General features: G+C 38.6%; 1 protein-coding gene across 1 annotated transcript in view; it reads right to left on the reverse strand.

Moving 5' to 3' along the window:
- Nucleotides 1-905: 905 nt before the first annotated feature.
- LAMA3 (laminin subunit alpha 3) overlaps nucleotides 906-24,795 on the reverse strand; it is a 118,491-nt gene continuing 94,601 nt past the window's right edge. The window contains exons 52-78 of the mRNA XM_029084233.1: nucleotides 23,432-23,548; nucleotides 22,726-22,880; nucleotides 21,237-21,378; nucleotides 20,547-20,646; nucleotides 20,040-20,156; nucleotides 19,781-19,960; nucleotides 17,808-17,950; nucleotides 16,585-16,761; nucleotides 15,252-15,403; nucleotides 14,996-15,158; nucleotides 14,376-14,509; nucleotides 13,719-13,869; nucleotides 12,725-12,844; nucleotides 11,677-11,801; nucleotides 11,209-11,329; nucleotides 9,897-10,037; nucleotides 9,109-9,239; nucleotides 8,109-8,240; nucleotides 5,934-6,078; nucleotides 5,493-5,644; nucleotides 4,905-5,094; nucleotides 4,472-4,612; nucleotides 3,502-3,661; nucleotides 3,234-3,361; nucleotides 1,702-1,795; nucleotides 1,238-1,357; nucleotides 906-1,051 (exon numbers count right to left, since the gene is read on the reverse strand). Coding sequence (XP_028940066.1) covers nucleotides 906-1,051; nucleotides 1,238-1,357; nucleotides 1,702-1,795; nucleotides 3,234-3,361; nucleotides 3,502-3,661; nucleotides 4,472-4,612; nucleotides 4,905-5,094; nucleotides 5,493-5,644; nucleotides 5,934-6,078; nucleotides 8,109-8,240; nucleotides 9,109-9,239; nucleotides 9,897-10,037; nucleotides 11,209-11,329; nucleotides 11,677-11,801; nucleotides 12,725-12,844; nucleotides 13,719-13,869; nucleotides 14,376-14,509; nucleotides 14,996-15,158; nucleotides 15,252-15,403; nucleotides 16,585-16,761; nucleotides 17,808-17,950; nucleotides 19,781-19,960; nucleotides 20,040-20,156; nucleotides 20,547-20,646; nucleotides 21,237-21,378; nucleotides 22,726-22,880; nucleotides 23,432-23,548 — 3,777 coding nt within the window. The remainder of the gene's footprint in view (nucleotides 1,052-1,237; nucleotides 1,358-1,701; nucleotides 1,796-3,233; nucleotides 3,362-3,501; nucleotides 3,662-4,471; nucleotides 4,613-4,904; nucleotides 5,095-5,492; nucleotides 5,645-5,933; nucleotides 6,079-8,108; nucleotides 8,241-9,108; nucleotides 9,240-9,896; nucleotides 10,038-11,208; nucleotides 11,330-11,676; nucleotides 11,802-12,724; nucleotides 12,845-13,718; nucleotides 13,870-14,375; nucleotides 14,510-14,995; nucleotides 15,159-15,251; nucleotides 15,404-16,584; nucleotides 16,762-17,807; nucleotides 17,951-19,780; nucleotides 19,961-20,039; nucleotides 20,157-20,546; nucleotides 20,647-21,236; nucleotides 21,379-22,725; nucleotides 22,881-23,431; nucleotides 23,549-24,795) is intronic.

Consider the following 24,795-nt stretch of genomic DNA (forward strand, 5'->3'; position numbering starts at 1 on the left):
AAAGAAAACAGTTTTTCTGGTTTAGTCCTGCAATTCATGATACATAACTGTAGCAGGTGCAACTGCTGTTCCAAATATAACTTTTCTTCATTTAATCAGAAAAAAAAAAAAAGCAAGCCTATGGAGACTTTCTGGCTCTGAAGATTACAAGAAAAATTACTCTCTTTCTGAGGTTTTATATAACGAAATTCTAATAAGCTGAGATGATGGACTTGTGCTTATTCGGGCAAATCATCTTTTTAAAGCTATAGAAATATCTGCATAAAGCAAGCAGGATTTAGCAGCCTGTAAAAAGTACATAAAATAACCAAACAAGAAAATGGATGATTTTAAGAACATACTGCATTTATTTGGCCCCAGAATTCCTAGCATTGTAACAAACTCCCAGAGTTTCACTCCTTAAAGTGCTTCAAACTCCACTTATATTATTATTATTACTTTTAACATTAATGTACATTTCTGTATAAACATCAATCCAAAAAGATTTAAATTTTTATAAAATTCTTTATATTAGTGGATCAAATTTGCTCTCAAGATGGCCAGTATTAAGGCAAATTTCTGAAATTAAGACACTGGAATTACTGAAATGTATGCTGTTGAGGGTGAGAGCAGAATTTGGCCCAGTAGGGTATATACAATTATATTTTCTGTATATATTTCAAAAGGCACAATGGATTACCTTGGAAATCAAGAACATTTAAAAGGGAGTTTATCAAAGCAAATAATTTTAATTTGCTTTGGCACAGTCCACACCCAGAGGATGCATTTGCTCACCAGCTGTTCTGAATAACCAGCGTGATGACGGTGACAGGGTGATCAGCAAAAAGGGAACCCATGCTGCATGAATTCACACAGTACTTCAGCAGACCCAACCTGACGTGTGTACAAGTACCATATCAGCAAAGTTACTTCACCGGGCACCCCTGCAAATTCACTACACCATGAACCTCTGAAATTCTCCTGGTGGAGACATGTTTGTCATTGATATTAACATTCCGAAGGCAGCCAAAAAATGGGTCTTTAACTGGAAGCCAGGGTGTGTCCAAATTTGCTACAAAAAAACCAAGGTAGAAAGATCAAGTTAATAAAATGAGAATGATTTTAAAGAACATTTATTACTGGAAGGCTTTCAAAAGAGGGAGAATGATATAGGACTACACGCATCAACAGGACCTTTCTTTTGGAAAAGAAAAAAAAAACAGTAGACACATGAAAGAATAAGAAGGAATAATATTACCTGGAATTCTGCCAAAGTAGAGTGGCTGATGAACATGTCTAGGAGGAGAGGGTGGAAGTCCAGTGGTATAGTTACTCCGTGTGCCCACCTCTAGCTGCACCGTGTTCTCCTTCTGAGAGACTGCAAAGAAGCAGGAAAATGAGTACTCTTTCTCAACCTTGTTAAAGAATCAACTAGATATGGCACTATTTTTAAATAACATCTGTCTTGAAAGTTAACTCGTAGGAAAAATAGATTTTATTTTAATTCAAACTCAGATTGACACATTTAAGTACTCTGGGGCTAAATACAACCCCCCAAAAATATCTTATGTAAAGCCCTGAATTAACACAAGATGCTTAATTGTTCTAAAGAGTATTCTCAGAATAAACAGAAGTGAAGTGATTAATAATAATCTGGAGCTGCAATGTTCTGTGTCCATCGTTCTTTCAAAGTTTCAGAAGAACTGGTATGATAAAACATACCTGCAATAATATGCCACTGTCCATTAGACAAAGATTGCTTAGGTGTTACTGAAATCTGGAATTCTCCAGCGCCACTATTTCCAGCAGCAATGATCTGTAAAAAAGTTATCTTTTAAATTACCATGGCAAAGAAAATACAGTATTTTAAGTGATTTACTGAACCCAGTGATGGCTGGGTTTCACCTAGTTTTAAGAGTCACAGTCATTGTATACATATTTCAGAAATTATTCTCTCCAAGAAGAAAGTAAATTTCCCTAGTAAAATGTCAGGAGAGGATATCTGACAAATTTTATAAGCATAAATATGTACCTTTGTCTCTCCCCCTCAATCTTACAAAATTATATTAATTCTCTTGATGTAATTGCTCTGAGACAACGTCTTTCCTACTAGGCCTTCCTTTCCCAAAGCAGCCATCTACATGCTGGTATCTCCTGAGAGAAACTCTGCAATATATTTCTCTGGCCTTTCACACAATTTTGGACTACTCGTAATTCACTCACAAAGCTTGCAGCCTGACTATTTATCATAACATTTTGAACAAGCACCTGCTTATGCCTTCTCATATCTTGAGTCACATTCTTTGTGAGCATTTTTTTTTTTCCCAAACATCTTCCTTTCAAACTCTTTTTTGGCATGATGGTTACAACAAACTTGGTAATGGTCAGATAACTGATACTCTGAGTCCACTTCCTATCAAGCTGATTGATGGTGTCCCTTTTATTCTTTCCTGTTGCATCCTGTCCACACCAAAAGCCAGCATGAATCTAAGTTACTACTGAAAAAAGTGGTCAATCTTGCTCTTAAGGAGTCCCCAGCTGTTGATGCCCCTGCTTCCATATGCTAGTTGTGTCATGAACCAGATCACTGATCTGGGGGAAACTAGCTGACAACAAAAAGATAGATTATAAAAACAAATTCCATAAACTGGGAAGAGAAGAGCAAAGCTGAGCTTTCTGAATTTAGGTAGGCTCATGAAACAGCAGGTTCTGTGGAGCACTGACATCAGTTTTGTAGTCGAAGACTCACGTTCTGAAGCTGTTATATTATGAAAAAGCAACAGTGATAATGATCACCACCATGACACACCCATCACTAGTGGAGAAGATGCTAACACAAAGCAAGACTGCTCAAGTTCTATAATGGACATGGTTATGGAGCTGCATCAGTACAGCCACATGATGACTGATGCAGGAATGTGAATAAGCCACTGAGTTCTGTAGTCTCTGGCCAAAACCCCACTGGGTTTTTGCAAAGGCTCAGAAGTCTGAGAAAATTAAGACTCTGCCCTACTGCTGACCACTGTGAAGAAAGAATGTGCAAGCTAATGTGCACACAATGGAAGCTGCTAATGCAGGCACAGAGACAGGTGAAATGTGCAATCTTCCATGCAGTGGTTTTAAACAAATTTTGAGGAAGTTGTTTAACATTATACCTATAGACAAATCTAACACATAAGTCCAGAGTTCAAGGTCAGATTCCCCCTGCTGAATGAGAATGATACAACTGAAATGGAAGCACAGCCTGTACTTACCATTCCTCCTTCCATGTAAATAGTCAAGTAGTTGTCTTGCTTGCTTCCAGCATGGAGGAGTATACCTGTTGAAGTCTTTGGTCGAATAGTAAATACAATCCTAAAATCCAAGCCCATCAGCAAATTACCTGTGGAAAATTAAACAGTGGGTAGAGGAATGATCATAGAAGGAGATAATTGGAAAACCATGTAAAAACTTAATAAAGAAGTCCTTACACATACACACTTAAGACATAATCCCATATACCATAATCTCTACACAGCTTACCAATGGTGATATATCCTCCTTCATTAAAGAAATAAATCCCTGTCTCCATGGGAACATCCAGACATGGAAGTATGCCATTTTTTTGCTGAGGTGCATTCATGACTTTTCCATTCATCTTAAAATTTCTCACACAACCCTTGAAACTGTTCATTGGTATATTCTGAAAGAATATTTCAAAACATTAATACTAAAACATGATGGCAATTTTTTTAGTAAGAATACCCAATAGTTCTTTTGTACTGTTGGACTGTAGAAAGCCAACTGGCACTAAAGGTACCTAAACCCCATCTCTGATGCACTGAAAAGGTATTCCAAAATTTTTAAAAAGAGCTTAAAACAGGTAAGTAACAATTCATTTTGAGTTAAAATAACTCCTGCTTGCAAAATAGACGCTTCCCAAAGATGTGTCAAAAAGACAATGCAACAGAAGTTGTGAAATATCAAGCACACCCTTCCCTTCCTAAGAGGCTGTTTATTTAAATCTGATGTTATTAAATGCCCTGTATCACTAATTGTCCAGTTTTTAAAGTAATAGGAACCACACATATTTCAGATTAAAATCCAGTTCTACATTCAAATTTCCTTAATGAGAAGGATTCCTTTACTTCTCTACAGATTATTGCTTAGTCCACTGAGGTAAACATTCTGCGGGAAGAGGGTATTCCTGGAATTACAAATATGACTTTAGTCTTCTCTATTTTTTAAATAATAAATATGAAAACAGTACATGGTTGTCAACATTGTCTCAGCAACATACATTGAAATTACAGGTCCAGCTGAGAGCTGAGTGAACAGATGAGGAAAAAGATCTGTACCGAGCAACAGCAAACACTAGTCACAGCTGGTGCTCACTCGGTGCTTGGAAATATCCCTCAAACCTTTTCAACATATAAATCCTGCATATTAACACTTTCACGTGTAATTAGTGAAGCATGGGGAGTGTGTGGGGGTGGATGTGTCAATTATTTACCTGTCTTTTCAGTGATGGCGGCCCTCCCACGTAGATTGGTGGTTTAATGCTGATGGCAGAACTTGTTGTTAATCTTCCCTGCTGGGACCTTAGACCATCAACAACAAGGTGGACATTCTTCCCATCTGTGCTGAAGACCACCTTTGCAGAGTGCAAACGTAACAGAATGAAAAAATCCAAGGCCAATGAAAGCCACTGTAGATTTTTTTCTTTAACTTAAACACTGTATTGTTGAAATATTTAAACTGAAAAAAAATCATGTTGGGACCATCAGTCTCTATAAACTCTCTCATAAGAGAGACCTGTCAACCACATGAACTTTCAGGCATAGGAATTAACTTCAGATGACCAAAACTGAAATTCTAATAACTTAAAAATTCAATAGGCTGTTCCAAACTGTGGTTTCACCACAGTTCCTGTGCATATTACTTACAGTGTGCCACTGCCCATCATTGTATTTAATACTGGTTTTGATTTTGATTTGTTTTCCTCCTGAGCCAAGTGAAAAGACCAAACGTCCTTTTGAAATGTGGAGAGCCATGTAAGAGTCCTCAGACTTTTCCTCCATGAAAACTATTAATCCTCTTGATGATCGAGTCCGTACATCTACAGAAAAATGTAACCTGTAGTGGGAAGTAAACATATTCAAATATAGGTCTATTTTGCTAGTTGTTGTATTCTTTCTGTTCTCCAGAAAAATGCCAGTGAATCTCCATTTGCCAAATGCAGAATAGCTTTTGGATGGAATCAGAGTGTTCTACATTGCCTGCACTTCTGAATGTGAAAGCTGACATATTCAGGCTTAGGATTTGGCATCGACATGCACTGGAATTGTCCACCACATCCAAGTCAATCCACTCAGTTTGGGTCAATGTTAGCAAAGAAAAAAATGCCTGAGCCTTTCAAACCACTATTGTGTTATGCCCCAAGACAGAGGCAAGAAGAAAATCCTAGCTTTTAGTACCCAAAGATTCAAGTAGCTTTGAGAATTCACGTATTAAGAGAACAGAGAACACATTACCTGTCTGTAGATGACAGCGGAGAAAACATGTAGGATATGAAACTGTTGGGTGTGTTTCCAAGGAGATACGCTTCACTTCTGACATTTAACTGAGTTGGTAAATTGTGGTTTTGCACATTAGCGGCTTTCAAATAATCTAAGTATTTTTCATTCTGTACCTGTTAGACAGAATAGAAACATTTACTACACATAAACATGAAAAAAACCTATTTCAATCTACACATATAAGAGTTCCCACCTGAGGCAGACAGCAGCCTTCTCTAAATGACAGAGAAGCTGGACAGGTACGAGTTCAGCATGGAACATCAACACAGAAAGAGCTTGCTTCGGATGTGAGATAGAAGGAAAACAGTACCTGAATCTCAGTTTTACAAACCGTGGCTGTGCAGACAAAGCCTTGGCATCAATATGGAGTCAAGATAACAGTAAAAATAAGCATACCTTGAACTTCTTAAACCTGAGAGGATTTTTAAATTCTTTCAGCAACAGTGGTTCAAGGTTCTCATATTTGTGGCAAGCTCCGAGGGATACACCAGTCTTTGCAGTATAATTAACAAGATTTTGAACTTCAGGGAGTTGACCTGCCCTAGAGTGATGAAAGCAGTAAGCCCTGTGACACAGCATTCCTTTTCTTTAGTATAATCAACACATATTATAAAACTGTGCTCCTTGCGAAATAGATTTCCCAGTAACCTGATGTTAAAGTACCAGTTTTCATTTTTCAATGAAAAAATGTAGGTTCAGTGCTGTAAAAAGTATTCATATTTGTCCTGGTTCTGCCCATTTCTTTTTTGCTAATGGAAAAAACTCTTGATGTGTTCTAAACAAAGTACTTTTTACTAAAAGCTATCTATTTAAAAAAACCCCAAACATATTGCCATTGAAAAAAGGGGAAAAACTACAGCAACCTTGATTGAATAAGATTTCTGGATTAGACTACAGAACTTTGCTGGTTAATTATGCATAACCAGTGGCAGATCAAGAAAAAATGGCAACATCAGGTCCTGCTAACTCTGTGATTCACTCTCTCCTTAAATAAGATGTTCTAGTGAGATCTGTCAAGGGGCAAAGCCCATCACAACTTAATGTGTAGCTGTAGTATTATAACCAAATTATCAGACAGACTGTCAAAACCAATTTTTTGTGTGTATAAAGAATGTTACTAAGTTGTGCACTATGTCTAATTAGTAGACTACAAAACACTTTACAACTAGAAAAAGCAACAAAGCTCCTTGCCAGTGGTTTTCTATGAGAAGAATGGTAGAGTTTGGAGCAGAACCTTCTTCAATTTCAGTCCAGTTGTCCATTCATTTGATCAGACTAGCTATGATATTAATTTTCCATTTTTGTACTAAAAGCAAATTTTCCAGATTTCTTTTCTGATGGAGAAGTTAAATACAGGTTACTTCATTGTCTCACAGTGCTTTAAATGAAGATATAATTTGAGCAACTTGATCTAGTGAAAGATGTCTCTGCCCATGGCAGGAGGGTTGCATTAGATGATCTTTAAGGGCCACTTCCAACTCAAACCATTCTGCACTTCTATGATAATCAAAATACACTATGTTTTGTAAACTCTACACATGTATAAATATTCATTAAAACTTAGCTAAAACAAAGCCCCACTGGGATATCAGTTGTGACTCAAGGAATGTTTTTCTTTACAGAACATATTTATGCATCATTTTTCTCCTAAATTTTGCCTCTAAGATGTCTCTAATAACCAGACGAACACATGTGAAAAAAGAGACAAAATAAATCAGGCACCTGATTTCTCTACATATGCTCTCATTGGTTTGTGTGACTGTTTTAGTTTTGTTGGTAAACTTTGCTAATTTCATTACCTGGCTCCCTGTGTAGCTATAATGATACAATCTAGCAGATCTTTTTGGATGCCTTGTTGGGATGCTTCCAAATCACTATGTTAATTCTTTGATTAAAAGACTACTAAACAAGTATGATTCAGACTAAAATTCCATTACATCTGAACAGAAGGTTTAATTACAACTTGATACTACATATAATCTGCCTAAATAAGAGAGTATTTGATGGCAGCAAAGTTATGCATTCATGAAGGCTTCATGCATGTAGAATCATAGAATCATAGAACGGTCTGGGTTGGAAGGGACCTTAAAGATCATCTAGTTCCAACCCCCCTGCCATCAGCAGGGACACCTTCCACTAGATCAAGCTGCTCAAAGCCTCATCCAACCTGGCCCTGAACACTTCCAGGGAGGGGGCATCCACAACTTCTCTGGGCAACCTGTTCCAGTGTCTGACCACCCCCACAGTAAAGAATTTCTTCCTAATATCTAATCTAAACCTACCCTCTTTCAGTTTGAAGCCATTTCCCCTTATTCTGTCATTAACTGCCCTTAGAAAAAGTCCCTCCCCAGCTTTCTTGTAGGCCCCTTCAGGTACTGGAAGGCCGCTATAAGATGTCCCCTAAGCCTTCTCTTTTCCAGGCTGAACAGCCCCAACTCTCTCAGCCTGTCCTCAGAGCAGAGGTGCTCCAGCCCTAGAAGATGAGCAATTTAGCAAAAAGTGATTTTAATATGATTTCAGAAGGAAAACAGGCCAAAATGTATGAAACTAAAATCTTTCTAGGCCAGATACCTTTTTATAAAGATGTTTGAGATGCAACCTTCAAAATTATCTCCACCAAATTTTATAGGCTGACTTAATGCCCGTGCTCTTGGAGAGTCAACAGAGGCTGCTTCCGACTCATCATCAACCAGCAGATGTACTCTAAAACAAAGTTATTAAAAATAAGCATGAAATCTAAAGAAATAGTTATGAACCTAAACGAAATATATCTATATATTAAAAAAGAACTATTTGACAGATGTTTTCTTGTTACATTGTAATTATGCTAGAGCTTCATTAGCTTTCTTTGGGATTTTTTCAGTATGTGCTCATTGACTGCTATGAAACTGCTCTGCTTTTCAGTAGCAGATACTGAGCAAGAGCTGACACTAGTACTGCAGTCCTACAGTGAGATCCTGGTCCAATTGAAATTAATGAAAAAACTCACACTGACAACTATAGGACAGGATTGCATCCATTCTGTCAAAACGGTGCACTTGACATGTTAGCAACAGCTAGTACCAAAATATTAAGTTATAATTACCCAAAGTTATAGCCAATTATTTTAAACTTTATATTTTAACTAACACTTAAGTCATTTTATGTTTTCCACAGAAATCAGTATTATTTAGGAGCTTTTCAGTAAATTGTCTCTTCTGATACCTACATAACAGATCATTATTGAAAAAAAACAGACACAATATCAGCTTCTTCCCTGGGCCTTTAACCGCCTATGTTACAGTGACACATGTAAAGGCTATGGGAGGGGAAGAGCTCCAAAGCTCCAGGCTGACAAGCAGTCAAAACTCACACAATCTATAAAAGACTTGCATAGTGATGTACATCACAGGTACCGACATGCACATTCACAGACCAAAAGCCTCCTTTTGCTTCATTATTTCAGTATCCTTTGCTAGCAGAGGCCATTTTTAGCTGTGTACCCAAAGAACAAGTCACACAAAACTTTAATCTTCTTTCTCCAATCACAACCACCACAACATAAAAGAATCAGATAAAGAACTGGACTCACCTGTTGTCTGTTTTTATTACTGTCACATAATGCATTGACCCATCTTCATATTTCTTTTTCAGTTCGATTTCATTCTCTCCCATCTTTGCAACTACAACGCCAGGTCTCAGAAAAATGGCAAGAATATTAGGCTATAAAAGAATCCCACAAAACGATTTGGTAAATGCAAGTGTTCTCCTTGATATTGCCATTAATACAGTTCTCAGCAGTCTCTTGTGGGAAAGACATTTTCTTGCACTAAAACTGCATTTCTCAGTCATCTAGTACCAGATATTACACCAAATTCTGCACAATTAACGTAGTTCCTGTTTTAAAATACCTCTGTTTTAAAATACCTCTGCACTCTGAACACCAAATAGCTATTTTAAATACTTAACTTATTTTTACAAAAAGCAGAGGATTCAGTTCTTCACCTCTCAAATGCCTGGTGTGCACTCAGTCCTTAACTCCTCCAGCCATCAAGAATGGGCTTTTGCTTGAATCTCCTGCTTTCTCAGCTTACTGAGTGTATGAGCTACTCTGCAGAAGGCTCAAGATCAAAGCTCAGTTACTTACTGAACTACTGGTTGGCTGAATGAAGAAATTCCCAGGATGAGTTTCTCTGGCCCATGACATGCAAGATTCCATGCTCAAAAGATTATTATAACAGCCATTTCTGGCTTTAAAATACAAGAATCTATATGAGACTTAATGACACAAACTGATGCCAAACTGACACAGTCACAGACAGACATGACTGATCCAGAAATAAAACCAATCACATGTTTTAAGTTGAACATGTTTCATACCCATAGATTGTAATTTAGGAGTGTTCCAGTCGATGCCGTGGTTTGAAAGCCAAAGCCAACTTGGAAATCCTTAGGAAACGGGAAACCTGCCGCACTCAGGCTCAGTGTTCCCTTCTCGGAGAAAGCTGCAGATCTGATGAGCTGAAAGAGAGACAGTAATGCTTTCAGTGATTTTCCTTTTAGTCAGAAGAGATGGCAACATGGGACAACAACTGCCCTACTCAACAAAATTGTGACCAACTCCAGTCAAAACCAAGTGCAAGGCAAACTGCAAGTACAATTATTTCAGTATGGAACAGACCAACTGAATTGGTTTCACCAGCATTAACTATGATCTGAGAAACTCTAAAGGGAGATGAGGCTTGCTGAGTATAACGAGCTGTTCCTTTCTAGCTACTCTTTGCATTGACATGATGGCTTTGAAAGTTTTCACATCTGGGGACACAAAAGTAAGCAGCTGGAGGAACGGTTCATAAGTATGGAGCTGTGCAGATGAGCTACATAACTCAAGCTGTGAGTCACAGGACAGAAGATACCCGGGCCTTTATGAATACAACACGTTTTAATACATGAGAAGTTACACAGATACAGGCAGAGAATGAAGGTCAGATCCTCTGTGTAGAGCCTGCAAAGAAACTGCTCTATGAAAGGTTTACATGCCACGAAGGGAAAAGCAAATGAGCATAGAACTTTCAGTGCAATGCCATAGTAAAAAGGGCAAATGGAGTCATGCACCATGATAGCAGTAAGTAGAAGCAAAACGGTAGTTTTCATCTCTCCACACAGCATTGATTAAATGTCACATCATTTCATTTTAAGAAGAACATGACAAAACTCAAGGGTGCATAGAAAATAATTATAAAACAATCACATGAGTGGAGCAATAGCCTTACAAAGAGAAATTTTGGTGGAAATAGAGTCTGCTTAGCTCTTTCAAGAAAAAAGATTGAGAGGTCATTTAATTAGGGAGCACCTTGGTTAGAAGAAAGATCCTGAGCAGTATTAAGTAACTAAGTACTCTGACCTAATCAATAACAGCAACTGGAAGCCAACAAGTTTACATGGTAAATACGAATTCTTAATTGTACACAGCATTAATTAAGAGGTGGACTATGTGCAGGAACAAGCTATCACAGTAGGGGTGGAGTTTCCTTTCTTCCATATCTTCATCTCAAGTCCAGGTTCTTTTATTACCATCACATGTTAATCAAATATAATTTTTGACCTAAGTAAAACATAATGGCCCAGGATTTATAGACAAACCAGACTCGGTGAACTCCAGCAGAAGTTTTTAAGGAACTTTGTTAACTACCTTCCAGTCATCTGAACATTTCTTGCTGACACCAACAGTCTCGTCAAAAATAACAGATGCGGTATTAGGGTTTTTCACATTCTTCATGCAGCCCCGGAATGGAGGTGTGGATATATTAAAGCTGGTTTCAGAGAGTGGAAGGAAAAAGAGTTCAGTAGTAGTCTGGCATTTCAAAGTACACACAGTATAGTAGACTGTAAGTGCTGACAATTGAGGAAATATAAAAACAGAACAAGAGCAATCTTTCTTGCAGGCACATTGTGCTGATCAAACCTAATCTTCAGGATACAGTCCAAAGATCCCACCATTAGCCAAAAATCACAGATTATGGTGACATATTATACACTCGTTATTTTCATATCACATAAGATATGCAACACAGAGTGTGAAAGAAATTGCCTAAGGAAAGAGTTTAGATGGAGTTTCCATACAAAGCCTGTGTATTACACTCTTTTTATAGTTACTCACCGTTCTCGTAGAGAGGGTGGAATTCCACCTAGATAATACTTAGTGAAAAGGAAGACATTTATGTTGGCTTTAATATCAGGACTGACATGAACAGTATTCTTACTTCGGGCAAGCACCAAATGAATCTGAAATAGGTGAATAATGAGAATTACTTCACTTAGCAGAAAGAAATATAATTTAGCAGATTAAAAGTACTCCCACATAGCAGGACACCTTTTTTTTTTTCACCCTCCTCTTGTTTACTAGTGCCTTAAATCCAGAATAACTGCAGTAGTTCAAAGGTACATTGCAAATTTTCAGCATTTAGCCAATGGAAATGCCTAAGGAAAATGCTCCACTATCCAAATACAAGGTGAGGTTTTATTTTCCTCAGGAAGATTGCCCTAAAATACACCTCACCTAACATTCAGATATTGCCTTCTATTTGCAGTTGAAGATTCAGGAGCTGCTGCCTGACACAAAGACCAGGTCAGTCAGCTGGCTGGAGGTAACTTGACCCAGTATGGCATAAAGGCTCCTTCCAGCAGACCCTGCCACCTTCAGTAGTTGGACATGTAGTGATGGGAAAAGGGAGAATGAATCAACATGGCAGTCAAAGGTTTTATCAACCTCTTTACAATTTCACTCTAGGAGCGCTACAAAACAGCTGGACTGAAGTTAAGTAGACAAGCAATAACAAAAAGACTACAAAAAAGTAATCTCTAAAGATCAGGCTGGCCTGAAGAAATAAACCTTTAGGTGGTAAAAACACTAATCTAAGTATTAAAACAATGTTAATAATGGCAAAGTACACAGCTCTCTCTAAATAAAGAAATACTCTGTCAAAGAGTTTTTTTCTTTGGTAGTTTTTCTGTTAAAACTGAACTTATTCACAGGAAAGCATGACAATAGAAAGATTAGTTTTCACATGTCCAAACTAATCCCCAATGCCTTGATCCCCTCAACATAAAGGGAAAACTTCACAACTAAACTTTACAAGAAGATGTTTAGTTTCAGCTAATGTGTAATTTTAGAAATAATGACCACTTGATTGTTTAAAATGACATACTTGTTTATACGTTCCATCATTTACAGTTGCATTGGTTTCTATTTCTTTTGGAGGTTCAGAGCCAACTTTGTATCTAAAAACTGTATGACCATCTTTAATGAGCACACTGATGAACTGATCCTGCAATTAAAAAAAAAACCACCAGCACAATTAAACTGCCAACATTTCCTATTTCACTGTCGTGAATAATTTTAATGAAGCTATCTAGTTGCTTCAATAAATCTTTTTGGGGTAAAAGATAAACTCAAAGCAGATAAAAACACAAAGCAGACTAAAACTTAAAGTAATCCACCACAATTACTTTAAACTGTTATAAACAGATCTGCTATGAGCTCCAGATGTATTCTCCAAATCTCTAGAGGACTTTTTGTCATTTCAAGATGTCTACTGACTTCTTACAGCATTGAGAAGTTATCCAGAACATGTCACAGTGATTGCAAACGTGCTTATAATATTATTAGATAAGTAGCATCACTGCTGTTTTGAGCACCTTTACAAGTATAAGTCACCATGTCACTTTCTAAATTCTTCCTTACTCTGTTATCACCCACTTGTAGATTTGGGAAGAGCACACTTCCACTTTTGAAGGATTTCAGTATTTCAAAATTGGTTTGATTCACATTACATCCTCCCTGCCTACCCCCAGTTCTGAATTCTCTGTATGGCCTAATGGAGGAGCTACTTGTAATGACTTTTTTCTCAGCCATGACAAAGTGAGTATTCAGCAGCCATTATAGAATCATAGAATATCTCAAGTTGGAAGGGACCCATAAGGATCATCAAGTCCAATTCCCTGCTCCTCACAGGACTACCTAAAACTAAATCGATGTTTATTAAGAATACAGCAGAATCTACTAATCTGCCACAGGGACAAAAATAACACTTTTAAGAAATTTCCTTACAGTTATTACTAAATCTAACATGTCCTTGAGTAAGTGAAGTTTTTAAAAATGTTCTTGGACCACAAAACAGGCAGAAGCATTCCACGAATTACCTCATTTGCTGCAAAAAACACGATGCCTTCATCTGCAGTCGTCTCAATTGTCTGCTCGTAGCGTACTCGGCTGTGGGTATTTGATTCTTTCAACGTGACACTGGCATAACCAGTGCCTTCAAAATAGCTTTGGTCAGTCTCTTCTTTATACCTGTAATAATTCAATGTCACAGATGTGAATATATGAGAGAAAAAACTCTTACCATATGGACTTACTAACATAATTTTAAAAAAGCTTAAGTTAAAGCATTTGGTACAGAGCCACTAATAGGGCCAAATTCTGAACTAATCCAAGGAAAGAGAAAACCTTCAACCAGCTTCTATTGGATTCACATATGGCCTTTAGAGAGGAAATCATTAGTGACTGACTTTTTTGCACTTAATGCAATATTTACTTTATAAAGGAGCTTAATACATTAGTCCGTTAATTGTGTCTGGGTATTATAACATTTAAACTGTTGTCCAGTGGACTGAGATTGCCATAGATGTGAATCATGGCAACATTGAGGATTTTCTCCAAGAAATGTGGTAATGACTGAGAGTTAGAAAAAAAACACCAGTTTAACCACAGTGGTTATTTTTATGGATGTGAAAATACAAGAATTCTTAATGATAAAGTCACAGAAACACATACACACTTCTGTATTTATGTCATACCTTCTGCAGGGTTGCACTTCAGTGGTGTTGAGATTAAACGTCCTCTTGAAGTTGTAAAGGCTGATAATATGCTCATTTAGGTTGTCTAATTCAATGCAGCCTTCATAATGAGGATAGTCAAGCTTACGTGGAGGCTGCAAAATAGTGTCATCAAAAACATTCCATCAACATCAGCTGACAAAATTTTACATTGACATGTAACTGCTAAGACTCACTGCAAATATTAATATGACACAATATTAACATTCTAAATATCATAAAATTATTGTATTTTTGTATATAATATCCAAACTACCTGATACCACCCCAGGAGTACTGCAGCACAATATAAAGCAGAGCCATATGGATAGATTGGGAATAGTACTTAGCAGGGCTGGACAGGTTTCATGCTGTCCTCAGCAGATGAAATACCACCGTGCTCCCTTCTTTGAGTTCTAGCATACTACAAGCCAGGCAGCTTCTGTAGGAAGTAGCACCTTCATGCATCCCATCTATACCTACTGACATGGATAAACTTTTACACGGCCTTTGAAAGACTGCTAAATTCCAATCTTTACTTGTAAGAACAACAGAATGATTAATATAAAAATCTCTTTAAAAGACTAAGCAACTCTTTGTACCCGAAAATCTGGTGGGTATCCTCCAACATAAAAGACAACAGTGCTGGGATCAAGATTTAGAAGAGTGTCACTGCCTCCACTGCTTGCAGTCAAAGGGCTTTCATACTCTGGAGAAGTTGATGTTGCTGCTTTGATGTAATTCAGCTTTACATACTGGTAAATCCTAAAATCAAAACAGACAGGGAAAATATCACATAACACTAATAAAAGATGTTCTTAACAACTTTTCTAAAAGTTGTACACTGTGGCCTTATACCTTTCAAACTTAACTTGATCCATAACAGCTTCTTCAGTTTCACTTTGAGTCACAAATGGCCGCACATCTATTTCTACATCACCATCTCCCAGGTTATAGACACAAGTGAGGTGACCATCTTTCACAGCCATACCAATATAGTCCTTGGAAGCCTAAGAATAGCAAAGCAAATAATAATTGAGAAATGATTAATGTTAATGAAGGTGAAATAGAGCAGCATTTCCTCAGAGACATCATCATACTGTGCATGAATCATAAGAAATTCACCCACCTAATGATGAGAATTTTTATTAAGTTTATCAGCTCTGGGAAGAAAAAATTGTAATCTCATATGTTGTACTGGTTCAATGAATAATGTGTTGCACTGATTCAGTCAATATAGTTATAAATTAATTGAAGAGTCATGCGTGGTTTTTTATTTTTATAACAATAGTAGCTAAAATAATTTTCACATTTGTAACATCTCCCAGCTACAGTCATGAAAACATGACACCCTTACTAAAAACTAGATTAAACATCAGTGGAAAAAAAAAAAAAAGATGTTTGGAATAACACTCAGTCAAGGACAATGGTTCCTACTGAGGTGACTGTAAGCAGTCATTTTCCCAAACAATTCACGTTTTATTTCTCCAACATACCATATTTCACAAGTAACAATTAAAATACTGTCAACAAATATCCTGGCCAAATATTCAGGGATGAAAAGGTGAAATTCAGTGTAGAACAACTACCTTTAAACAACCTTCTGTCTATGCACAAGACTCAATACAGATACAGCTGCTGTCAGATAACAAGACTTAAAAATACATAGTTAGGAGCCACATGCAGGACACTTTAAAAATCTTTGATGGTGCTTGAGCAAGCCTGAATGCATAAGCAGGTCTGTACTATTCTGCATATTCAGAAGAGAAAGAAATTAAGAGCTGAGGGACTGAATTTTAAAACTGAAATCATCACCTTTTTTTAACCAACAGAGAAACTGACAGTGATGTATATTGTGAAAAGACTCAAAGCTCTGAGGCAGGAGTTGGGCTGAGGTTGTGCTGACTGCTGCAGAACCTGACACTTCTGACAAGACTGTGTGATGGTATCCATGACCAAAAAGTAACTTCCAGAGGAGCAAAACAGCAAAGCATCAAAGGGCAAAGCAGTCAGTCACCCAACAAGTTACTTTGCTGGTGGAGAAATGAACTTCTGCCACCACATAATAGCAATTATAAAGAAATGGGGCAACAGTAGCTATAAACTTCAGTCAAAATAAATTATCTCCCATCCGTTTCTCAAAGCTTGTTGTCTGTTCTAAAAATCAGATTCAATCTCAAAATATACCTACATCTTTATTACCCAGGTACAGTACAAACTTATTTGATGCCCTCTGGGGCATGTCTAATCTTGTCTGGGGTCTTTGGAGAAAGAAAGAAAGTGAAGTATAGCCTTTCAGGTCTTCAAGGTTGCTCGGAGGTCGAACCTCTACACCAGAGCTGCCATTGAACCTCATAGGAATAGCAACCTGTTAAGAAAAACAAAACTCAGTATGTTATAATTATCTATTGCTAATACTGTTGTGTTTAATTCCAAAGTAATCTATTACATATCCTAGCCATGTTACAGCCATTAATTACTACAGATTTGGACTCTGATCCTACTAAACAATGTAATTAGGAAACAGACTGGATAACATAATGTTCTGTATTATCAGTACTTATCTCTTAACACAGCATTTTTTTACTCCAGACATCAATTAATCAACCCTTACTGCGCCTCTGTCAAATAACTGTTACTTTCAAGACATGGACAGGGAAGGATGTGCCTTGCAGCTCTAAAAAGCAAGCCCATGAATTATTTAGATGTCTACATACATATCCTGATGCTTAACTTAGCTGGACTTGACTGTTGGAAATGATAATGCACCTCTGATATTAATAAAGACATATTGTCTATACCATGGTCACAGATCCCTCTTATTCATTGTAACTGCAGGTTATTTGTGATGAGATCAGGGATGCTTCTCAGGGATGTGGGACCATGCTATCCCTTGAGCAGCTACAGCAGTTACTTAAATGGAGAAAGAGCAGTCTAATAAGATGCCGCCAGTGGCCAACTCCTAACATCTTGGGGCAGCTGGAGACGTGAGAGCACAGGACTACACAACTTCTTTGGCAGTGTCAGCATCCAACTGGCCATGCGTGGGTGGAGAGCCCTGCCTTTAAGCTGCAGAGCCGAATCTACCTCTGCTGCCAAAGCCACCACAACGTGCCTTGGAAGGCAAGAGACTATTGCACAAATAAATATTGCAGAGATACCCTGGAGAAAAAACCTGCGGGAGGAGGATAGAGCAGGATGCTACTGCATCCGCTCATTTTTATGTACAAATTATTATGCTTTCCATCATCACAGTTACTTTAAATGCTGGGTGGTGCTGTTGAATTAAATTTACGTCTAGTCTTTCACACATATTTTAACAAAATTATTTAGAAAGAGGAAGAGGAACAAAAGTACTGTTGTGTGTCTGACAAACTACTGAGGTCAAGCATGATTGCAGTGTTCAGAACAGACCTTATTTGCAGCATCCCTTGCTTGCTGAATCAGCTCTCTTATGCGATTCACATTCTCAGAGATGTTGCTTATTGGCATCAGCTGTTGGTTGATACTCTCAATCTTGCTGAACAGATCTGGAAGTTTGTTTGTCAACTTTTTTACTGCAATGAAAGAAAAAAAATCATTAATGATGAAAAGGAGGAGGAAAACAGATGCAAAAATGTGATTTCACTACACAGTTATCAAAAAAGCAGTGAGCAGGGTGATGACAGAACTGTTTTCATTAGTCCTACAATATTAGGAAGCCCTCACTGAAACTAGTAGTTCATACAGAGCTTATTCTGCTCCTGGAATTTGTGGCCAAAGATATTTGTGGAAGCAGAAAGAATCAGCACTTCCAAAAATGCAATAGGTAAGTTAAGGTCCAGAAAAAAATATTAAATAGAACAGACAGGGATGTGCTCTCTAACATTATTATTCAGTGACTGTGGATGCTAGGGGAGAATGAGGATAATGGACAGCAGACAGGGGTCAGGCTTATGTGCATTCCCTGAGTAGCATCTCCTGCTGCCACTGTTGGTGAGCGAATACTGGGGTAGGCAGATGGCTGGCCTGACTGAATAGGGCCCGTCTTATATTCTTGTGTCAGGGTTGCTAGTCATCACAATTCAGTAGTGAGCCCTATGGTATCTGGGCAGGTTTATTTTGGGAGAAAAGGAGATACTATGAGAATTTCAGCTTTGATTAAAACAGGAAACAATTTTTCATCTCCTTTTATTGGAAAAAAAAAAAAAGCCTGAAAGTATTAGCAGACTGGAAACCTATGATGCAGAAGGCAAATAAAAAGAAATCCAGACCTATTATTTTTCTAAATATGACTTCTAAGCCAGTCTTGTCACTGCATGGATGACTTACGACTCTGCAATAACATATAGGGCTAGGTCTTGTATTTATCTTATTTAAAATGTTTTCTCTCACTTGACTTTATTAGACAAAGCTGCTGAAAAGATGAAAAAAGATGCTGTTTGGGATTGTGATTGTTCTTTATTTTGTATTCAACACAGTCTCTATGCAATCCATTTCACTTAATTTCAGCTAAAAGCCTAAGCTAATTGTCTAGGTCCCTTCTCTAGTCATTGTAGTAGGATCACAGAGTGGCTGAGGGTGGAAGGGACCTCTGGAGGTCATCTTGTCCAGCCCCTGTGCTCAAGCACGGCTATCTAGTGCCAGCTGCCCAGAATCTTGTCTAGATGGATTTTGATTGTGTCCAAGGATAGAGACTCCACAACCTCTCTGGGCAACCTGTACCAGTGCTCAGTCTCTCTCACAGTTAAAAAGTGTTTCTTGATGTTCAGAGGGAACCTCCTGTGTTCCAGCCTTTGCCGTGAAGGCACATTGCTTGTTCATGTTCAACTTGGTGTCCATCAGGACTCCCAAGTCCTTTTCTGCAAAGCTGTTTTCCAGCTTGGCTGTCCCCTAGCATATACTGGTGCATAGGGTTGTTTCTCCTCAGGTGCAGGACTTGTCCTTGTTGAACTTCATGAGGTTCCTGTCAGCCAATTTTTGCAGCCTGTTGAGGTCCCTCTGAATGGCAGCACAACCCTCTGATGTACCAGCCAATCCTCCCAGTCTTGTGTCACCAGCAAATTCGCTGAGTGTACACTCTGTCTCATCATCCAGATCATTAATGAAGATATTAAACAGGACTAGACCCAGTACTGAACCCTGGGGTACCCTGCTAGTCACTAGCCTCCAAGTCTTTAGAGAGCAGCCATAACATCAGATTTTAACACACACCACAGGATGGCCTGAGTCACCTTCTGCTGTACCTGTCCCTTTCCACTAGCAATAAAGGAAGCTCAGAATACCAGCTTAGGCTAAGTGCCTGACTTTTTGATGACTAAAACTTCTGCTGCAAAACTGACCATGTTTACCTAACAGTGACTTGGCAGGTCTCAGATAGCACCTGCAATGGCAAGTACAACACCTACCTGAATTGTTTGCCTCCATCAATGCTTTACTGAAGCCAGCACTCTGTGTGCTTCCATAGGTACCCTTCATTTTTTCCACATCTACTTGAATTGGGAGCAGTTCATCCAATACATTAGTTGTGACATCCTTGGCACTTTTTACCATGTTCTTTGCACTGGTGATCATGCTGTCAATGTCATCTGAAAGACACAAAAATGCACGTGCAGATTCTTATAGTAACAGATGAAAGAAGCAAAACAGAAGTGAACAGTAACTGACCTCTGTTTATCCCATTAAGATTATTTTGAAGAGTGACAAGATCAATTTGCAGTGTATTCTTCTTTCCATCAGCAACATCAAGTCTTTGCTTTATGTCTTCAAGGGTTGGACCAATAGCTGCAAAACAATGAATGTCCTGTATTAATTTTAAACAGAAATACCACCTCTCTGTTGGGCAGGTGGTGTGGCAGCACCAGCCTGCACTCTTACACAGCTTGTGTTGCCACTGAGCACTGAATGAGCATTTGCACTGCAAAACAAGTACAAGGCTAAGAACTTGCTGGACAGGAGTACTACAAAGGTGTATAGCACAGCAGAGGTATGAAATCCACTTTCTCGCCTTTTTGCCATTGGAAATAACCATCACAAGACGTCTCACTGCAATGGAACTAGCCTCTTCTGGTTAAATATGTGCTGCAGAGCTTTGCTGAACTGTGAAAATTCATGGTTCAATGAAAGTTTGTCATTCTGTGCCAACAGTTCTGCTATCACTTTCTTTCTCAGTACCTTGCAATGTCCTTTCAGTCTCCTGTGCTTGATTCAAGAGTGTATTGCTCTCGGTTTTTAATTTTGCAGCTTTTCCTGATAGGTCTTCTCTCTTCACAGTCTGGTAATAGAAGTGCAGTACTGTAAGATTGCTTTAATAGATATACCAAAATTTTGAAAGTGAAAGAGATAGCCCAATCCAGTTTAACAAAACAACTATACAAGGGCAGAGATTTCATGTGAAGAACTACCTTAAATAACAATTATCAAGATTAATTTAAGTATAATACAACCTTGGTCTTCAGCAAACCTCTAATAGATTTTGGGGCATTCGGAAGAAATTACTAGCACACAGCTGTTAGATACTACTCCTCTGCTGAAAAGCTTGTGGGTATTACTAGTGCAAAGTAAAAGAGAGTATCTGAAATCACTTTCGGTGATTACTGGGCTTGCCTTAGCCAGATCTCTTTATTTTTCACTGAAAGGAACAGTTTGCATTCATATGGACAGCCCCCTCAGAAACGCAGTAACTAGCCTGTTTAGTACTGAACCAAGAATAATAAATGCAGAATATCAGCTCATATAATGGCCACAGACAAATAAGGCATGCCAAGACACACGGGTCTTTTTTTGGTGCCTCTCTGATAGTTAAAAAAAAAAAAATCTAGTTGTAACAAGTTTGCCATCGCTTGGCCACTAATGGGTACTTACTGATAAAGCTGAGTCAGCTGCATTCCCAGCTTTGTTGGCTGCTTCCTCTGCTGCTTTGATGGCATTAATAATATTGTCATAGGCAGTTGAAGCTTCCACGGCACAGCCTACCAACTCGTCCTTCCTGGCACTGTTCTTTATTCTGTGGGAAACAGGGTGAAAAATGCAGCCTATGAGAAGTATTCTGAATCCACCTGTATTCAGTATTTTCTAATTAATGCTAATACAGAAAATGTTTTTCAGTTAGATCCGTAATTTCATTCTGCAAAAATATCAAACTTAGAGGTAGACAAATATGAAGACATTCTTCAGAAGATGGCATAAGTTCAGGTGCTTGTAAAAGGACAACCGTGGGCTTCCAAAGCAGTCTTTAAATGATTAAGATCATGAGAATTCACCAAGGCATGAGGTCAGTAAGCCACCTCCATCACAGCCCCCCCAAATACATTTTAGTTCCGAGAACTGCAGCTTCCAGATAATCTCTGGCTGCTCCAGCATCCTACAGGAGCAGCAGATGGAGCACAAGATGGAGCAACTACACGACCCTTGGGCTTTTCCCCAAGAACCAGCACAGCAGCTCTGGAATCAGAAATAGAGACAAAATCTCTTCTACCCACTCCCCATGAGCTATGCAACTGCTCAGCATGAGCTGCCTTGTATTTGTGAGAACAGTGTCTTCTTAACTGAAAAAAAAAATCACACTGAAAACTAACAAAAAGTTAATGATTTTTTTTTTTAATGAGTAATTTTTCAGCTGAATTAGGTATTTTGGAATTTAACTTTTTGAGAGTTTCTAGTTGGTGTAATGACAAAATGCAAATAATTTGCACAGGAAAAAAAAATCAGGGTTTCACTTTTTTCATTTTGTTCTCATGTACCATAGAAGGCCTCCAAAACCTCACTCATAATTCCAAGGTAAAGTACAAGTAATGGAGACAGAAACACTTGATTAATACCAAGTTTCTCATATTTTTTACCTTTCTAGAAGATTCCTTGAAGGATGAAAAAAACAGAGGAATTCTTTTCCTTACTAATGGATTCTAAACAGGCAAGTCTGAAGACTCTGCCAGAAGACATTTCTTCTAGTTATTTGCCCAAATTCACTGACTTCATAAAGGTATCCCTGAGTATGAGTACAGGAAATATCACTACAAAAAAGATATTCTATTCTAAACATCTTCCCATTCTGTACACGAGGATTTTTTTCTCATTAGTAAGAAGTTAATGAAGTGTTAATACAGTAATATAAAGCCCTATTATGGGAGTTCCTACTTCTGGGGGAAAAAAAATCAGGAAAAATACAGGAAGACCTGGTTTGTGGGGAAAAAAGAAAAGAAAACATCTGCACATCATGAAGAAATAGAAAAAAGACAAACTGAATTTCCTCCTAACTTTGCAAATGGTCATTAAAGCAAGTGAAGTTAGACAGATCATTGCACCTATGGCTGTTATGTACAAAAATTGCTCATTTATAGGAATAGCAACATACTCTTCCAGTTGTTTTGCCAAGTCTTGCAAAGATCTGGCATGTTCCTCAGCCCTCACCACCAGCGGTTCTTTGCTTGCTGATAAGGAGTGATTTGTCAGCTTTTCATTCATATCCTTCCTTGCTCCATCCAGCTGAGCAGCCAGGCTTTCATATTCCTATGGGTTTACAAAGATAAAATTTTATTTGCATTCATACATGTTTGATTTTGTCCTCACCTCCTTCAGTCTTACATGTACCTCGCACCTGAAGAGACCAAGCTAAAAAACATTCCCTTCCAACTTACTCTGCAGGTTACTGGAAACAACTGCTAGTCATTACATTATGCTTCTAGCCTCTTTATATAAAAACTGAGTCAGACCAAAGGCCCTTCTAGCCCCATATCCTGCCTCTGACAGTGGCTAAAAGCAATTGCCCAGAAAGAATTACAAGAATAGCACAATCACTTACGGTATTTCTCACAGATAGTCTCCCAAATTCAGGTATCTGCAGCTCCGTGTCTTCCTCAGACACACTGCAACCCTCAATAAGCTTCTCTAACAGAAACCTGTGTAGGTAGGCTCCTCTTGCACTCAGGATGGGCTGTGTGATCCTTTCCTTTTTGTGAGGCTCAGATAAGCCTAATGCCCTAGCCCTGAGCTACGCTACCTGTTACAGTGATGGCAAGATACTGAGGTTTTTAACCTTAACTTAAGAAGGTTAACTATACCTCTTTGCTCTTTTGCAATAATCCAAGTACACTGTTAGCTTGGGTCAGGGAAGATCGGGCAGAGCTCAGAATATCCAAGACACCATTCTGTTGTACATTTGTCTCCTCAATCCGTTTCTGAGGAAAAATAAAAGGTTGAAAAACATGTGATTGGGTTAAAAATGAGAGGCAAGGAAAACCATATCTACTTAATCTAGCTTGCAGCAAGATTTACCATAGGTAGTATCACTGTGTTAATCAGATGTCTATAGTGTTTAGGGACTAATGCTATACTATTGATTAGAAGAGTGAGAAAACTCAAGAGTCCGCAGTAGTAGAGCATACAGCTGGACAGCAGGCTACAGCACTTCAGTTATTAAAGCTCAAACAAAGCAAAAGTAGGATGGGTCAGCTGAGATGAACTGTCAGGACAGACCATCTAAGTGTCAGATCTCTCAAACCTGGAAACTTCAAACCTGGTAACTTTAAAAACAGCTCCCTGGTGACTACCCTGATCTTTTCTGTTCTCTCAAAGGCAGAAATAAAATGATTACACTATCCCTTCATCTGGCAATGTCACCAGAAAGGGGCTGTGAAATGTCTCCACCTTATCCTCTTCAAAGCTCTGAGGGGAAAATTAATCATAGAATAGTTTGGTTGGAAAAGAACATTATGATCATCTAGTCCAACCATAAACCTAGCATTGCCAAGTTCACCACTAAAGCATGTCCCCAGGTATCACATCTACACATCCTTTAAATACCTCCAGGGATGGTGACTCCACCACTTCCCTGGTCAGCCTGTTCCAATGCTTGACAACCCTATCAGTGAAGAATTTTTTTCCTAATATCCAACCTAAACCTCCCCTGGCACAACTTAAGGCCACTCCCTCTTGTCCTATCACTTGTTATTTGGGAGAAGACACCAACACCCACCTCACCATAACCTCCTTTCAGGTAGTTGTAGAGAGCAATAAGGTCTCCCCTCAGCCTCCTCTTCTCCAGACTAAACAATCCCAGTTCCCTCAGCCACTTCTCATAAGGCTTGTTCTCCAGCCCCTTCACCAGCTTTGTTGCCCTTCTTTGCACATGCTCCAGTGATTCAATGTCCTCCTTGTAGTGAGGGGCCCAAAACTGAACACAGTATTCAAGGTGCGGCCTCACCAGCATCGAGTACAGGGGCACAGTCACTTCCCTGGTCCTGCTGGCCACACTGTTTCTGATACAAGCCAGGATGCTGTTGGCCTTCTTGGCCACCTGGGCACACTGCTGGCTCATGTTCAGCCAGCTGTCAACCAACACCCCCAGGTTCTTTTCTGCCAGGCAGCTTTCCAGCTACTTGCTCACTCTTTACCCCTCTACAGAGGAGAGGGGGGATAATTGGGG

The sequence above is a fragment of the Antrostomus carolinensis genome, unplaced genomic scaffold, assembly GCF_000700745.2.
Source record: "Antrostomus carolinensis isolate BGI_N321 unplaced genomic scaffold, ASM70074v2 scaffold233, whole genome shotgun sequence".
Taxonomy (NCBI): domain Eukaryota; kingdom Metazoa; phylum Chordata; class Aves; order Caprimulgiformes; family Caprimulgidae; genus Antrostomus; species Antrostomus carolinensis.